This window comes from Octopus sinensis, linkage group LG23 (genome assembly GCF_006345805.1).
Source record: "Octopus sinensis linkage group LG23, ASM634580v1, whole genome shotgun sequence".
In the NCBI taxonomy this organism is placed as follows: Eukaryota; Metazoa; Mollusca; class Cephalopoda; order Octopoda; family Octopodidae; genus Octopus; species Octopus sinensis.
The window spans coordinates 31569384-31588784 of record NC_043019.1 but is presented as its reverse complement, the minus strand read 5'-3'; the positions used below and the strand labels follow the sequence as shown (position 1 = coordinate 31588784).

The window sequence follows — 19401 nt, the reverse complement described above, 5'->3', positions numbered from 1 at the left end:
AATAACTGTTGCTATTATTGTTTGTATGGCTAAAAAAGAAAACCAAAAAATCAGTATATTTTATCTAGTCGAAGAACTTTGCACTTTACCATTCATCATCCAGAGGTTGATAAAATACCATAGCTGTCATCAACTGCAATTGATAAATGAAGAATATTGTAACCCTTGAGGGGAAATCTGTGCATTTCTGCCCTTCTTAGAAATCAATCAATTATATTAATCTCAGATCTAGGATGAAATCCTTTTCAGTTACTTTACACCTTTTAACTCTTAAAGAACTAAAACGACAAGTAAAAATAACACAGCAGCGATTCTGTGGCTAGCACAATAGAAAACTGACAATGAGTTTAACCGTTTAATTGTGAAGCATGGCTGTGTGGTGAAAAGTTGGCTTCCCATCCACATGGTCATGAGTTCAGTTCTGCTTAATGGTGCTTTGAAGAAATGTATTTTATTAAAGTTCCAGACTGACCAAAACCTTGTGAATGGATTTGGTAGATGAAGACTGAAAGAAGCCTATCATATATATATATATATATATATATATATATATATACATACACACACAAATACATACATACATGCATACATACATACATACATACATACATACAAACATACATACATACACCATACATATATATATTGTTATATTTAATGCATGTTTATCTGGCAAAAAAAAAAAATAAATAAAGAAATGACCATCCCAAAATATAATAATATCTGTTTCAACACATGATTTCATATCAGGAACCTTGCAAAACAAATACATAAATGTATGTGTGTATGTATATATATATATATATATATATATATATATATATATATACACATTTCTGTAGGAGTTAGAGGTTGAGAAACCAACTAAGGGATAGTACCTATCCAATATACTGCTGGTAGTAGTGTACCCAATTATTCATATCCAAGTGCTAGTTATTGCATGCCAATCTCACAATAGGGTATTATAGTATTATATATGTGTGGGAGTAACAAGTGGTTTATCCTTGATTTATACACCAAATAAGAAAACGGAGAGGATATAAAATCAACAGATGTCAGCCAGTAAACATTCCAGTATATCTATTTATTCAAATGTATTGGGTGGATACACGCACATGTATGAGTGGTACAGATTAGCGAGTGGAAAAAAACTGGTAACTGCATTAACAAGGGTGTGAATACAAATAAGCATATAGAAACAAGTGAGCAAATTGGCAAAAACAAAAGGGTGTGTAGGTGATAGTTCCTCACAGCCAATTTTATATCCTCTCCATTTTCTTATTTGTCATATATATATATATATATATATATATATATATATATATATATATATGCATTTCTTCAAGTTCAGTACAATGTGTTTATTATGGTAGTTTTGACTTTAAGAGTCCCTCCTAGCATGAGGCATTTATGTATAGTAATGCCCTTAATATAAATAGATATATTTAAAGGGAAAAATTAATAAATTTTTCCCTTATGAAGTTTTTTACGCTAACTACTTGATAATTTCTTATAAGGATTTTATCCTATTTTAAAATTGTATATTAAAATAAAAATCTGAAGATGTACTTCACAAGATGTGCTTGGATTACAATCTCTTCTACAAGATGGTAGCAAAAGGTTCCCGGATTAGTTATGTTTAATAAAAAGCAACTTATTTACCTAAGTTTTAACCCTATCTCCTTCAAAATAGTTGCCATGTGCAGTGATACACTGGTCTCAGCAATCCTACCACTTTTGAACTCCAGCCTGGAAGTAATTTTCTGTAAGAAATTTGAGGACCTTCTGTGATTCACTCTGGATCCCAACAACAGTGTTATAACAGTGATCTTTGAGCTGCATTTTCATTTTGGAGAAGAGATGGAAGTCTGCTGAAACTCACGAGTGAGGAGAGCTCAGTGACAGGGTGCATTGTTGTCATGAAGAATCCAATTCTTCGCACTGCATAGATCTGCTCACTTTCACCGAATGCTGTCCCTCAGATGCTTCAAAACGTCGCAGTAACAAGCTTCGACACATACCCCATCTACCAAACTCACCCACAAGGCACTGGTCAGCTTGGAGCTATAAAAGAAGACACGTGCCCAAGATGCTGTGCAGTGGGACTGAACCTGAGACCACACAGTTGTAAAGCAAACCTCTTAGCCATACAGCCATATCTGCACCTAGTTAATCATTTTTTAATAAATTTTCAGTGAAATTTTTTTCTAACAGGGTTCAGTCCCACTGCATTGCACCTTGAGCAAGTGCCTTCTACTATAGCCTCGGGTCGACTAAAGCCTTGTGAGTGGATTTGGTAGACAGAAACTGAAAGAAGCCTGTTGTTATATGTCTATATATATGTGTGTGTGTATTTTTGTATCTGTATTTGTTCCCTCAACATCGCTTGACAACTGGTGGTGTGTTTACATCCCTGTAACTTAGCAGTTCAGCAAAAAAGACTGATAGAATAAGTACTAGGTTTACAAAGAATAAGTTCTGGAGTCGAATTGCTTGACTAAAGGCAGTGCTCCAGCATGGCGACAGTCAAATGACTGAAATAAGTAAAAGAGTAACTAGACAAGAAAATAATTTTCTTCTACCCAGTATTGAATGCTTCGATACAAGTAAATTACCATTTGCCTTCTTATGGAACTGAAAAGAATTCCTTTGATAGTATTTATTCTTTCTCCTTTCAGTTATGTTTTCTTTTTAAAATGTCTTTTCATTTACTCCACCCAGGCAACAGAAGTTCACTGTCTGGATACAATTTAAGATGGAAAATTAAGATTTCATCCAAAAACAGAAAAACGATTTTATTTCTCAGAATAAAATGATACAGCAGCCTCAAGACAATGTAATAAGATGTCTAAGCCATGAAAATAGTCATTGTAGTTGCTTTTGTTGGTGACAGTGGAGTCAATGGTGGCAGCGGCAGTGGTGGTGGTGGTGGTGGTAGTGGTGGTGGGGGACTAATGTTAATGATGTTGACAACAATAATATTTGTACTTTTTTTCAACAAGGACTAAAAAAAAACAAAAAAAAAAGAGATAGAGAACCAAAAAAAAGAAAGAAAGAAGAAAGGAAAAGGTGTGTGGTAGAAGATGAAGAATGATAAATGTTCAGTTGATGACATTCAGGCAAAGGTTAACGTGTGTGAATATACATATACACACAAGCACTCGTTTATATGTATTAGCATATCTATATGTATGTGTGTGTGTATGTGTGTATGTATGTATGTATGTATGTATGTAGGTGTGTATGTATGTATATGTATAGGTGTATGAATATATGTGAGTGTATGTGTGTGTATATATATATATATATATATATACAGATATATATGTGAGTGTGTGTGTGTGTGTATATATATATATCTATATATAATATATATATATATATATATATATATATATATATATATATATACACAATATATATAATATATAAATATAGCCTGGATCTCTGTCAGTTACAATAATGAGTGCTTCAGTTGAACTGATCAATAGAACAGCCTGTGTTCAGGAAATGTGCAAGTGGCTGAGTACTCCACAGACACGCATACTCTTAAAGTAGTTCTCAGGGAAATTCACCATGACACGGAATGTGACAAGGCTGGCTCCTTTGAATTACAGGTACAACTCATTTTTGCCAGCTGAGTGGAATGAATCAATGAAAATTAAAGAACCTTACTCAAGGACACAATGTGCTACCAGGAAACGAACTCATGACCTTACTATCATGAGCTGAATACCCAAGTCATTAAGCCATACACCTTCTATATATATATATATATATATATATATAGAGAGAGAGAGAGAGAGAGAGATTCAGATGAATATGGTACTTAAGTTGAGGTACCAGAATTTAGTACGGTATTATCCATACAATTTCAAAATATGGTGATTAATCAAAATAAGCAGCAAGGATATCCAGAGGTAATGCAGTACGATCGTTTCAAGCAACTCCATTTAATTGAATAATGCAATCATTACATCAAGGTGCCATGCAGTGGGACTGAACCCGGAGCCATGTGGTAGGTAAGCAAGCTACTTACCACACAGCCACTCCTGCGCCTACTAAAGATGGGCTGAATCCTGGAAGCACTGCAATACCAGGCCAACCCGTGGCAAAGGCGGAGCAAGCCCCTAACACTTCTCCTCATTCTAAAAACCAGTTTAATATCAATGGCCCCAAATAGATATTAAGCTAATAATCAGATATTAAGCTAATAAGAACAAATACTACACTTTGATCTTAGCCAAAAGGCTGAGAAGCCTATGAACAAACCGAAATAACGAGTGAAGAATACAAACAAATCAAAGAACGCTTTACAATAAAATTCAAGTAAAACTTCACAGTGTACATAGACAATTATATGAGAGAACTATCACTGCACGAATCAATGGAAAACTGATCAAGCTAATGTTATATGTGATGGGCCAAACAGCTAAAGAGCACATAGACGAGATTAGAAATCACAGCTTTTGGAAATTGAATGTTTAGCTAGTCTTATATTTGTTTCAGTCATCTGACTGTTACCATGCTGGAGCACTGCCTTTAGTTGAAGAAATCAACCCCAGGATTTATTCTTTGAAAGCCTAGTACTTATTCTATTAGTCTCTTTTGCCAAACTGCTAAGCTATGGGTATGTCAACACACCAGCATCGGTTATCAAGCGATGGTGGGGGTGACAAACTCAGGTCACTCACACATAGACACATACACACATATTGTGAGATACAAAGCTTTGTATGGATATCTTATCCAATCTCTGCTCTTCTATCAGCATTTATGCATCTGAAAAGCAGGCACTAAATGATGATGATGTTTCGTACAAGATCACCTGGAGGAAACAGTGTGAAACACACAATGTGATGACTGGTGAACAAACGGGAGGTAAGAAAAGAATCTGGCGCTGTGCTAAACAATTCCTTGTTAGCAAAGCTGTCCTTAACGAAGCAGTGTAGCACCACTGAAACCTGCTGACTTCATAGCTAGATTAGAAGAAACCATTCAATTCTGCTTCTCACTTGTGGATAATAGATGATGGTGATGATGATAATGATGAGGAGGAGCATAAGGATGGGGATGATGATAATGTCTTATCTGAATATTGACAATTTTGATTCAGAATGTGATTATAGACCACGAATATGACAGAAACGATAACAGACTTAAACTAACAGATTAAGACTGGATTGGCAACAGTTGATGTGATTGCAATGATAAAGCCATCAGGATGTTGGCACCATGATGGGTGTGCCATAAATTGTAAGGAGATTATGCTTATTGTTGTTGTTGTTGCTGTTGTTGCTTAGTTCTAGATCTGCCTAGAATAAGCCAGCACTGTGTCTGTCACCCTCAGACTAAGGGAAACAACATGGGTTCAATTGCTGTGAGTAGCTGAGAGGTGAAAAATTGTACTTACAAACTCTAGCATAGACAGGTAATTTCCAATGTAAATAGACATTAGACCTTTCATTACCAATCCGGCTGAAACCGGCTCTGGTTCCGAGTACAAATGTCTTGTTTTCATAAGTTTTGAATTAAAATCTTCCACCAAACCTTAGCCACAATTTAAGTTCCTAACACTAGCTTAATGATAACTAAGTTATTTTACTAAATTCTTTGCTATATTTAAAATTACTTGAAAGAAACACAGAAACACAGAGTATCTCAATAAAAATATGGTAACAAAAGGGTTAATAGTCCAATGGATATTCAGTATATTCAGTTTTGCTCTAAATTTCAAATCACTCATCGTCGTTGTTGTTGTCATTGTTGTCGTCGTCATCATTGTAATTTAATGTCCATTTTCCATACTGGCACAGGCTTGTAGGGACCTCACTTGGCCCTGCCTGAGATTTGAAACCAAATCCATCTTACTTGTCGCTTGTCAAAACAAGCAGGAAATCCTTTGTTTGCATCTCATCATCAGATGATTGATGGAAAGCCCTTGACCCCCAAGGACCTATGCTGATCAAAGAAAGGTCAGTCCTTTCTTTAGGCTTTGACCTACATTACTGACCATAGACTATATAACAGAGAGCATTTCCTATCTCTTCCTCTTTTTCTTGGCCCTGCCTGAGATTTGAAACCAAATCCACCCGCTTGTTTTGATAAGCAATAAGTGGATTTGGTTTCAAATCCCAGGCAGGGCCAAGTGAGGTCCCTACAGACTGGACGGTTTGACTGAAAACTGGTTAGCTGCACAACTGGTTAGCTTGAATCTGATTTAGCATGGTTTCTACAGCTGGATGCCTTTCCTAACACCAACCACTCCAAGAGTGTAGTGGGTGTAGTTTACGTGCCACTGGCATGGGTGTCAGTTATGAAACATCAACATTGGCCACGACTACAATCTCACTTTGCTTGTCAGGTCTTCTCAAGCACAATATATTGCCAACGGTCTCAGTCACTTGTCATTAAAAATGCAATAATCAAAATTCAGTCTGTAGGCTTATCATGTAAGCCTATAGGCTTATTATGCTTATCTTAGGTTATCTTAGTTTCTCTAGAATTTAAAGTGACCAAGAATACAATGTGAAGGAAGGAAACTGGGTTAAATAGTATGTAACCCCATGAGCCAGGGTACATTGAAATCATAGGATGCAGTGTGGTGGATGTGAATTATTTTGGCAAATAAATTTATTGAGCTACTGGCAGATATCACTAGAAGCTGAGTCAGTGAACAGACATTGACAAAGCTGTCAATGGACAGGACCAGCCAGTATAGTTAGTGAACTATTGCTGTCACCTGTAGTTGTAGTGTGTGTGCAGATGAGGTCATTTCAGCTAGTGACAGATCAAGGTGACAGAAACTCAAGTGGCGAGCTGGCAGAAATGTTAGCACGTCGGGCGAAATGCTTAGTGGTATTTCGTCTGCCATTACGTTCTGAATTAAAATTCCGCCGAGGTTGACTTTGCCTTTCATCCTTTCGGGGTCGATAAATTAAGTACCGGTTATGCTCTGGGGTCGATATAATCGACTTAATCCCTTTGTCTGTCTCTTTTTGTCCCCTCTATATTTAGCCCTTTGTGGGCAATAAAGAAATAAGAAACTCAAGCAATAATGGAAAAGTGGGTGGTAATGATGATGATGACAACAATGATGATAACAATGATGAAGAAGAAGATGCTGAAGAAGATGAGGATGATGACGACAATGAAGATGATGAAGAAGAAGAAGATGATGATGATGATGATGATGATGATGATGATGATGATGATAATGACAATAATGATGACGAAGATGACAACGAAAATCATGATGACAATGATGATGGTGATGATGATGAAGAAGGATGAAAGAAAATAAGATGATGATGATGAAGATGACAACAATTATGATAATTATGATGACAATCATGATGATGAAAATAATGATGGAGTAATAACACCCACCTACACATACACACACACTCACACACACACACACACACACACACATACACAAAAATAGACTTTTTACATACCTCATTATAATAAGGACAGTTAGTTGATTCTTTCACACTAGTGTATCTTTTCTGGTCACCGACTGTCACACAGATAACAGGATCCATGTTCAATCCTGCTAATTGCCTAGCTTCTATGATGGTCACACAAACCTGCAACGAAAATCAGAGTTAAAAATAATTGGCAATTAGTTATGACATGTTTAGACAGAATTTGTAAAATATTTGCATCAAGATAAGGACAGCAATTTGTCCATTACTGGGTATCTTAGATCTTAGATCTTAATCACCCCGCCCCTCTCTCCGTATATATAAAAAAAAAATTAGACAACAAAGGAATAAACTATTATGTTAAGCACTTCATTAGCTTACAGCTGTTTCTGCCATAAGATGCAGTGGACTCATAGTATATACCAGGACAGTGAAGTCAGAGTCATAGTCGTGGAGTCAGTGTCAGAGTCAGAAACAATTAAGGGGTAGTCGGAGTTGGAGTTGGTAAAACTATACTGACTCCAACTCACAATGTCTTTATTCTTCAATATAAGTCAGTTATAACATATAGGCCGACTCAAAGTACAAGTGTATGCATATGCTTTATTTGATATGTAGACCACAATCACTTAATTACATAAAGAGGAGTCAGAGTCGAAGTTTTTTATCTCGACTCTACAGTCCTGGTACACACATATACGTGTATATATATATAGGGTGGCCATAAATTACCTACACAATATGAAAAATTTAGAAAAAGAAGAAAAAATGGTAAATAAGGATAACTCAGCAAAGTTTATTGGAAAATTATAGGCAAACAAATAACGTTTTATTAGAAACATCATAACACTTCCATGTAAGCTCCAATGTTTGCAAGCAACACATCTAGAATTTTAATATGTAAGAGAATTTTTAGAACTTGTCTTCTCCATTTTTAACTAAATTGTTGAGTTTTATGGGATTTCTTTCCATAAATTCATCAAACATCATATACAAGTATTATTTTCATATTTGCAAATTTACGCCTGTAAACTACCAGCAAAATATGAAGAATCCACATTAGAAATCTTTATTGGAAACCTCCAAATTAAAGGACGAATCTACATTCAACCTTTTTACAAAACAACCGATTCACTATATATATATATATATATATATATATATATACACACACACCATATATATATTATTGTGTCTAGAGATAGTCATTCTCTTTTAGTGCCTTATTAATTTAACATACTCACCGGTCCATTTCCGCTCGTTTACTTATTTAAAATAATTAAGGCACTAAAAGAAAATGATTCTTCCCAGGCACAATAAAATATGCTTCAACCAGGAATTCACATAAGAATCTGGTAAACCAAATACAAAAACGAAATATATATACATACATACATATATATATATATATATATGCATATATACATACGTATATGTACTATTTAGATCTATACGTATATATATATATATATATATATATATATATATATATATGTATATATATATATATGTATATATACATAGACTTTCAAATATATATACATATATGGACTCTCTCATCGGTTTCGCTGTATGAAGATCAGATGACAACCTATTCTTTCTTTGTCACAATGCTTATATTGAATGTGACATTTAAGTCCCACCAACAATTAGAAAAGAAACCCACAGATGCTGCAAATATGAGGATTACAGCTCACTGCAAGTGGTATATTTGCAGCCACTTTTCTCCTTGACCTTGCATCCTTAAGCCAGTTAATGCTAGTTGCAACAAAGTTTCCTATACTATTTTGTATATGTGTGTATACATACATATTCTTTTATTCCTTTATTCTTTTACTTGTTTCAGTCATTTGACTGTGGCCATGCTGGAGCACCACCTTTAGTCGAGCAAATCAACCCTAGAACTTTTTTCTTGGTAAGCCTAGTACTTATTCTATCGGTCTCTTTTGCCAAACTGCTAAGTCATGGGGACGTAAACACACCAGCATCGGTTTCAAGCGATGTTGGGGAGGGGGGACAAACACAGACACACAAATGTATACACACACCACATATATATAATATATACATATATCGACAGGCTTCTTTCAGTTTCCGTCTACCAAATCCACTCACAGGCTTTGGTCGGCCGAGGCTATAGTAGAAACCACTTGCCCAAGGTGCCACACAGTGAGACTGAACCCGGAACCATGTGGTTGGTAAGCAAGCTACTTACCCCACAGCCGCTCCTATGCCTACATATGTAATAACTATCTACCCATCTATGTAACAATCTGCACACAAACACACAGAGTGTAAGACAGAAATGGCCTAAGATGATTATGTAGAGCAGTAGCACTGTGCCAAAAATATCAGCAGATATTTTGTGTTTTGTTCTCAGAATATAATGCAGAGAATATCTAGACATGATTTCATTGTTGCATCGGAACTCTTCCATACATCATCATCGATCTAACCAATGAAGCATAAAGCCCTATTTTGCAATCAGTTGCTTATCTGATCCTAATATTTTACTGGTACTTTATTGACCTTGAAAGGTTACAAAGCTAGGTTGACTCTGACAGGATTTGAACTCAGAATGCAAAGAGCTGAAATCCATTTGTCTGTCACTCGAACAATTTAGTCAATCATCCACCAAGTAATTTATGTCAATTCTTTAGATGTTAAAACACACACTTACTTGAAAGTCTTGTGCTCGTAAAGACGCATGTTCCATATGATGATCTACTTTCGGTCTGAAATAAAAGCACAAGAACAAAGAAGTGTTAATTACGTTGATCAAATTAAGCAATAGAAACCACAAAACAAATCTATGTTGTTGTACAGCTAAACATTTCATACGACTGAAGAATATGGCATTCTGTTGGTTATGACAATGAGGGTTCCAGTTGATCCGATCAATGGAACAGCCTGCCCGTGAAAGTGGCTGAGCACTCCACAGACATGTGAAGCCGTAACATAGTTCTCAGTGTGACACAGAGTGTGACAAGGCCAACCTTTTGAAATAAAGCAGCCACTTATTTTTGCCAGGTGAGTGAACAGGAGCGACGTGAAATAAAGTGTCTTCCTGAAGGTCACAACACATCGCCAGGAATTGAACTCACAACATTATGATCATGAGCTGAATACTCTAACCACTAAGCCATGCCTTCACAGGACTGCAAAATATAGTATCCATATGTGAAATGGATGCTATATTCGGAATTTTCTGGGAAGTCCCATCATTGGATATTTCCAGAAAATCCTCGAAATTTTCCAGGAAGTCCAATCTCTAGTTGTCTGTTGTGGCATGGTTTCTATGGCTGGATACCCTTCCTAATGCCAACCCCTTAGCAGAGTGGCACTAGCAATGGTGCATTTATGCGGCTCCAGCATGGTTGTGTTTACACAACACCTGAAGGGATAAGCCTGTATGTGGTGGAAGACAGTAATTTTACTTAACTTGATTCATCTTATCAAGAACAGCAAATCACCACATCTCCCTCCCTTACCAAAACAAGGCCCTTGTCTCAGCATGTAAATACAGATGCAGATTTATAGTCAACCAAGACTGGTAGAATCTTCTATTTTAAATACATCACTGTCATACATCTCTCGAATTGGAAATGCCCATTTAGCACTTCATCTCATTGTCTTCATTTTCTTCTAGGCTATATACCCTGGTTATGGGTTCCAGTCTGAAAATGCTGAATTTGTTGTACTTGATAAGATGCTATCAGAGATATGGGTATTAAAATGTAATGACAATACACACACACACACATCTTTAATGAGAATAATATTGACAGTGACTTCGAAGTTTCCGCCATCTAAGCCATCACTAGATTGTGGTACATAGGAGTTTCTCTTGGCTTTGCATAGGTCTCTGTTAAGTAGTTAAAATTTTCTATGGTAAGATGTGTTCTGTTGAATGATAACTGCATTGTATAGTAAAGCTGTGATAGCAAGGTGTTATGGAGAATTTTTATTAATTACATTTGGGGTTGTGCTGTTTAGAATTTATGTAGTATTTTGTAATCAGGTGTGTATTTAGAATATATTGTCAAAACTTACGTTTATGAATTTGTCTTGCAAGATTCCTGATGTGAAACTGAGTGTTGAAACAGGTATTGTAATGCTTAGGGATGGTCTTTTTTTGTTTTGACAAATACACATATGCACTATATATTCACTCGTTTTCCTACATTTGATAGAGTAATCTAAATGCTAAAGGGTTAAATGGTCAGACAGCATTGTCTTGCAAACACTCTTCAGCCTTTAGCTTACCAATATCTTAAGTTCTTTGATCATCATCATTTCACATCCACTTTCCATGCTGGCATGGGTTGGACAGGCCACCATGGTCTCAGATAATTCTTATTCAGATGTACATCCTCTCTAAGATGGATCAGAGTAACACATTTTGTTCATGTGTTTCCTATTGGCTTGTTCTCTACAGCTGGATGCTCTTCCTGCTACCAAGCACATTACAGAGTGTACTGGGTGCATTTTATCATGGCACCAGCACTACAGCACTGCACAACACAACACAACACTTGAGGGCCCTCTCATTCTTTGATATTTGGGAAAAAATTTTAGCATAGGCACAGGCATAGCTGTGTGATAGGAAGCTTGCTTCCCTACCACACAGCCATGGTTCCAGGTACAGCCCCACTGAGTGACACCTTGGGTAAACATCTACTATAGCCTGAGAAGAAGAAGAAGAAGAAGAAAAAGAATGAGGGGAAGGAGGAGGAGGAGGAGAAGAAGAAGTAGAAGAAGAAGAAGATGATGATGATGATGATGATGATAAAGAAGATGATGATGATAAAGAAGAAGAAGAAGAAGAAGAAGATAAAGAAGGAGGAGGAGGAGGAGAAGAAAAAGAAGGAGGAGGAGGAGGAGAAGAAGAAGAAGAAGAAAAGAAAAAGAAGAAGAAGAAGGAGGAGAAGAAGAAGAAGAAGATAAAGAAGAAGAAGAAGAAGAGGAAGAAGAAGAAGGAGGAGAAGAAGAGAAGAAGAAGAGGAGAAGAAAAAGAAGAAGAAGAAAGAAGAAGAAGAGTAAGAAGAAGAAAAGAAGAAGAAGAAAAGAAGAAGAAGAAGAAGAAGAAGAAGATGATGATGATGATAAAGAAGAAGAAGAATTATTTTTATTATTGTTATTATGATTGTGTACCTACCGGTGCATTTTAGTAGGTGTCATAATAGCTGATCCAGTGCTTTCACTGCGTTGATCATCCTCTGTGCAAGTTGAATCTGTGCCAAATGCTGATAATATTGAAGATGCAATTTTAGCACTTTTGCCTTCAACAGACAGGACTTCTGGAAACAACACAAAAGAAAATATCAAAGAATTAATAAAAGACAATTAAGAACAAACAAACAAACAAAAAGAAAAAGAGGTGAATTGGTAAATTGAAAAGTCATTATAACTTCAACTAGAATATATTGTGGTTTTGTTCATGGTGTTCTGAGTTCAAATCTGGCTGAGGTCTTGAGATATACATTGAGGTGACACAAAAGGGGATAAGGCTGGTATTTGAATTACAGGTACAACTCATTTTAGCCTGCTCAGTGGACTGGAGCAACATGAAATAAAATGTCTTGCCCAAGAACACAAAGTGCTGCCAGGAATTGAACTCATGAATTTACCCTAACCACTAACCTCACCCTCACAGTACATATGATGCTCAAACACATAAACAGAGCAAATTCCGGAGAGAGGTAGTAAGAGAATCAGTGAAACATTAAAATGTCTGATGTCAAGTAGGTCAGCATCGAATCATCAATGCTAAATAGGCAGCAGGAAAGCAGTTGTGCCATGACGTCTCATACTCACATTGAGGAATTCTATAATTTCTATTTCACACATTGGATGACAAAATCAGTAGAGCTCTAATTGTTATATCCTTGATATAAATCTCACTTTTATTATCGTGTATTTGTATCTTGTCTGTGTATTGTTTTCAACGTCTTAGGCTCTTGTGGCCAATAAAAGAAAATAATTATTAGGAGCTGGCAGAATGATTAGTGCATCGGACAAAACACATAGGGATATTTCTTCCAACTCTTTATGATCAGAGTTCAAATTCTGCCTAGGTCAACTTCAGGTCAAGTAGCACATCATGAGGTGGTTACAAATTATCACACAGGTCATCGAATGAACGATATAGAAGATGCTGGTGGTTGAGTCAGGTTCTGTCCTGGTTTGCTAGAAATGATGCACAACACTTTTACTTGTTTCAGTCATTTGACTGCGGCCATGCTGGAGCACCGCCTTTAGTTGAGCAAATCGACCCCGGGACTTATTCTTTGTAAGCCCAGTACTTATTCTATCGGTCTCTTTTTGCCGAACTGCTAAGTGACGGGGACGTAAACACAGCAGCATCAGTTGTCAAGCAATGTTAGGGGGACAAACACAGACACACAAACACACACACACATACATATATACATATACATATATACGACAGGCTTCTTTCAGTTTCCGTCTACCACATCCACTCACAAGGTATTGGTTGGCTCGGGGCCATAGCAGAAAACACTTGCCCAAGATGCCATGCAGTGGGACTGAACCCGGAACCATGTGGTTGGTTAGCAAGCTACTTACCACACAGCCACTCCTGCGCCTATTTTAACAATTCTATAGAAACTTTATTCCCTATGCAAAATATTTTCCATGTTGGTCTTGAATGAATAATACAACAACAAAGGATATGCAGTCTCTGTGCAAATATGCCTGGCAAGACTCGCGGCACATCTTGCCAGGCTAACTTTGACACTCTACCAAGATCAGCATTTAAAACTCATCTATTTATAACCCTTGTTAAGAGATGTACAAGAAGGCTGCATCACATGATGACTTGATGCTGACTGGTCAGTTAATTGGCCAATCATGCGAAATGGCTGTTATTAATCCGTGACTTTTACTTGGCAATTTGTCAATTCAGTTCTGAATCTATTACACTTGTTGTATACCATCAAATACGGTACCATTATGGTGTTATTATGTTGGGTTTTACTGCTACTGACAACACTTGGCTTAATTTGAAACTAGGAGGGAAGGTGTCCAAAAAACCTGACCGGGGCTCACACATTTGATCTCATGATTGCAAGGCTAGCCTCTTAACCATTTAGCCATATACCATATTTTTCTTACCTGCTTCAGCGTCACCCAGTATTTGCTTGTTACTGTCTTCTGGCTTTTGTTTCATCACATTCTTGACCAATGAACTAAACTTTGCAGCCCTGTGTTCATAAAAGAAGAAAAGATAATAAATATAAATAACAATGACAACAGTAATGATTATGACAGTAGTCCACTGGGAACATCCAGCATATTGAGAAGAATACAAATCAGTCGAGCGACCCCAAACCCATAGTTTGGTCATAGCTCTACAATCTGTAAACCTCAAAAGAGACAATGATAATAATAATCCTTTTTACTAAAGGCACAAAATATGAAATTTTGTGGGAGGGGAATAGTTGGTTACATTGACCCCAGCACACAACTGGTGCTTAATTTATTGACCCTGAAAGTATGAAAGGCGAAGATGACCTCGGTGGAATTTGAACTCAAAACATAGCAATGGACAAAATGCTGTTAAGCATTTTGGCTGGCATTTTAATGATTCTTATTTCTTTACTGCCCACAAGGGGCTACACACAGAGGGGACAAACTAGGACAGACAAACGGATTAAGTCGATTACATCGACCCCAGTGCATAACTGGTACTTAATTTATCGACCCCGAAAGGATGAAAGGCAAAGTCGACCTCGGCGGAATTTGAACTCAGAACGTAGCGGCAGACGAAATACTGCTAAGCATTTCGCCCGGCGTGCTAACGTTTCTGCCAGCTCGCCGCCTTGACATTTTAATGAGTCTGCCAGCTTGCTGCCTTAATAATAATGATAATGATGATGATGATGATGATGATAATGATAATGGTAATAATAATAATAACAACTCTACTCTGCATGGAATTACATGATCAGTTCCACCATGAAACTAACAACTTAAAAGACCAGGAAACATCATGGGGGTGGCTCAGCAAGGGTGACTTAGAAAAGAAGACTAAAAGCCTAATCATTCTGCTCAGGATCTGGCATTGAATAGCAACTCAGTGAAAAGGGATATATACCACACAAGTACAACAAACCAGTGCAAAATGTGTGGGAAGAGGGTCAAAAGCATGATTCACATTGTTAGTGCTTGTGAAAGTCTTGTGTGCAGTAAGAGTACAAGCATAGACATGACAAGGTGGCCCAAAACCTTCAGTGGCTATTATGCTGGCAGTATGGATATAAGGGGAGGTGCAATGGCCCAGTGGTTAGGGCAGCGAACTCAAGGTCAGAGGATCGCGGTTTTGATTCCCAGACCGGGTGTTGTGTGTGTTTATTGAGCGAAAACACCTAAAACTCCACGAGGCTCCGGCAGGGGGTGGTGGTGACCCCTGTTGTACTCTTTTGCCCCAACTTTCTCTCACTCTTTCTTCTTGTTTCTTGAATAATACTGCGATGGATTGGCATCCTGTCCAACTGGGGTGGGGGGAACACATACGCCATAGAAACCGGGAAACTGGGCCCATGAGCCTGGCTAGGCTTGAAAAAGGTGCATAAATAGATAAAAAAATGGATATAAGGTAAAGGGTGCTTGGTACCAACATACACTGTAAAAGGTAATGGACGAAAAGGGGAAGGCAAAAATTCTCTGTGGGTTTGACTTCCAAACAGACAAGGTGTTAAAGCACTGAAGGCCAGACACAGTAGCCTTTAGAGGGGACAAAAAAGAGTGCCTAATAATCGATGTGGCATTGCCAGGAGATCAACATATTACCATGAATGAAAGAGAAAAGATTGATAAAATGAAGACCTGAGAATTTAGATTACATCATCATCATCATCATTTAATGTCCGTTTTCCGCACTAGCACGGGTTGGACGGTTCGACCGGGGTCTGGGAAGCCAGGGGCTGCTGCAGGCTCCAGTCTGATCTGGCAGAGTTTCTATGGCTGGATGCCCTTCCTAACGCCAACCACGGCGCAAGTGTAGTGGGTGCTTTTTAGGTGCCACCTGCACAGGTGCCTGGGGGGATCCGGCATCGGCTACGATTGGTTGGAGCTTTTAACGTGCCAGCGGCACGGAAGCCAGCCAAGGCGGCGCTGGCAACGGCCACGTTTGGATGGTGCTTTTTATGTGCCACCGGCACAGAAGCCAGTCGGGGCGGCGCTGGTGAAAGTTACGAGAGTCAAACATAGAGGTTGTTCCTATTGTCATTGGAGCATTGGGTTCAATACCACCCAATCTGAAGAAACATCTAGAAGCTTTAGAAATACCGTACAATCTAGGTATTATTGCAAAAATCAGCATTGCTTGGAACTGCACACATATTGGGTAAAGTACTGTCTGTCTGAGGTCCTTGTGATTTGACAGACAGTACAAACCCCACCCAGTAGACACAATATCTTCAATCAACAACATCATGATATTGGCTACTGTGCAACATCTTAAGTAATAATGATATTATTAATAATGGTGGTGGAGGAGGAGGAGGTGGTGGTAGTGAAGGAGGAGGTGCTAAGATGTTCTTAATTATCAGTATTAAAGTTAAATATGCAACGACTTGAAGTTTTCTTATGTGTGAAGTCATGAAGCCTCTTTTTTCTTTTTATTTGCATTGAAGAGGGATTGATGGCATGACCAACTAAATATATATTTCTGTATAAAGTGGGTTTTCTTACTGAGACAGCTTGTCTTTGCAGACAAACAATATTAGTTCTTGTTACGTCTATACCATGGTGTTATGTTGCTGTCCAGGTTTCTGGTGACAATGATCTTCAGAAAACAGTTTTAGTAACTGGAGAAGGAAAAGATAAGTGTTGTTTCCTTAGTTCTACATATAAACACATATGCACTCAAACACACTCAGACATACACACACATGCACGCATACAAAAACACATGCACACATGCACATACATACACAAAGTGCATACCTACATCACATAAATATACAAACATGCACAAATGCACATATATGCATACACACATATGCACATATACACACACATGTACACAAGCATACATATATCACACACACACAAACACACACATAAATACACACATGTACACACACAGACACACATACAAATATACACACACATGCATTCATGCATGCGCTCATGCACGCATATGTATTTGTTTTAAGTGCTTGACTGATATTTGCATTATTAAAATTTTCACAGATGCTAAAACTGTGTGATTGTGGAGACGCGTCAATGTTGAGTCATAAACCGACAAGAAGAAAGGAATATATGTGTAAATATGTAGAACCTATTTATACATACACTCATGCACATTTATATACATACATTCACATAGACACACACACACAGACACATATATATATACATATACATAGATATACATATATATGTACAAACACAGACACACACATATACATATATATATGTACATACACACAGATATACATATATGTACAAACACAGACACACACATATACATATATATATGTACATACACACATATATATACATATATATATATATATATATATAATATATATATATATGTATGTATACATATACACACACATGTATGTATATGTATTCATATATTTGTGTGTGTATGTGTATATATACACACACACCTATATAGATATATGGATATAGATATATACAGGTATAGATATAGATTGATAGATTTGCATACATATATATATACACGTATAGTGTGTATATACAAATATGTATACAGACACACACACACACACACACACACACATATATAAACATACACAAAGACATGTATACACACACACAAGTAACCGGTTGCTTTTACATAATACTCTGTCTTCTCCATTCATCACACAACCGACAGATAATAATCGTTACGCTTAAGAATCTTTATTATTTATCATGCAGTGTATTGATTGATTCTTTAACCCCCCCCACCACCACTTCCCTAGCTGCTCCACCTCTCTCACTCCATCCTCTCCATCCTTCTCTCCCTCTCTCTGTCTTCTACTCTCTCTCTCTGCCGTTCAGCGACAATTCCTTGTTATATAAGAGTCTGTTGAATTTGACAGATTATATGTGTTTGTAGTATGTAGATATGAAATGTTAAGAACTTATGTGTATTTGTATTTAGGTGTGTGTAATGTGTGTGTTCTTTCTTTCTTTCTTTCTCTCTTTCTTTCCACATCAATTTTCTTATATCAGAGTCTATTGAATTTGACATAACTTCATGTGGAGTGGAGAGAAGGTGCGCGGTGGGCTATGGTACATGGTGAAATATGGACGTCTTGTATCTTTTATCTTTAACTTACTTCAGTCAATGGGCTGTGGCCATGCTGGGACACCACTTTGAAGAGTTTTAGTCAATAAAATATAATAAAAATTAATAACGAAATTATTGTATACAGTGTTCAGGTGCACCACACCAAAATGAAAATTTTAAAGGGGACACATGGGATTGAACCGGGGTCTTCTCAATCTGCAGTTGAATGCTCTACCACTGAGCTATATCCCCGTTGAACAAATCAACCCCAGTACCTATTTTTCTAAAGCCTTGTACTCATTCTATTGGCCTCCTTTTACTGAACCACCAAGTTACAGGGATATGAACTAAATTGCTAAGTTACAGGGACATAAATGAATGAACACTGGATGTTAAGAGATATGCACACACACACAGACACACACACATTATCATTTAATGTCCATTTCCCATGCTGGCATGGGTTCGACGGTTTCACAGAAGCTGACCAGTTGAAGGCTTGTTCACAGCTCGATGCCCTTCCAAATGCCAACCACTTTACAGAGTGTACTGGGTGCTTTACACAGCACTGGTATGGTAGCTTTTCACGTGGAACCAGCACTTATGAGCCTGCTAGATTAGTAATGTTCAGCTGGAGGGATATGCAAGGGACGAGTCCGTTTGCAAGGGCAACCACATTTTACTTACCTTGGTGTG

The 19401-nt window shown here is 37.4% G+C and overlaps 1 protein-coding gene and 1 non-coding gene across 2 annotated transcripts in view; both read right to left on the bottom strand.

Annotated features, from left to right (window-relative positions):
* Positions 1-19401, bottom strand: part of LOC115223409 (otoferlin-like) — a 602516-nt gene that overhangs the window by 262478 nt on the left and 320637 nt on the right. The window contains exons 6-9 of the mRNA XM_036512652.1: positions 14568-14656; positions 12589-12730; positions 10111-10165; positions 7461-7592 (exon numbers count right to left, since the gene is read on the bottom strand). Of these exons, the coding sequence (XP_036368545.1) occupies positions 7461-7592; positions 10111-10165; positions 12589-12730; positions 14568-14656 (418 nt within the window). The remainder of the gene's footprint in view (positions 1-7460; positions 7593-10110; positions 10166-12588; positions 12731-14567; positions 14657-19401) is intronic.
* On the bottom strand, positions 4063-4263 carry LOC115223732. The gene has a single exon (XR_003882825.1). It is a non-coding gene; the product is annotated as a U2 spliceosomal RNA (small nuclear RNA).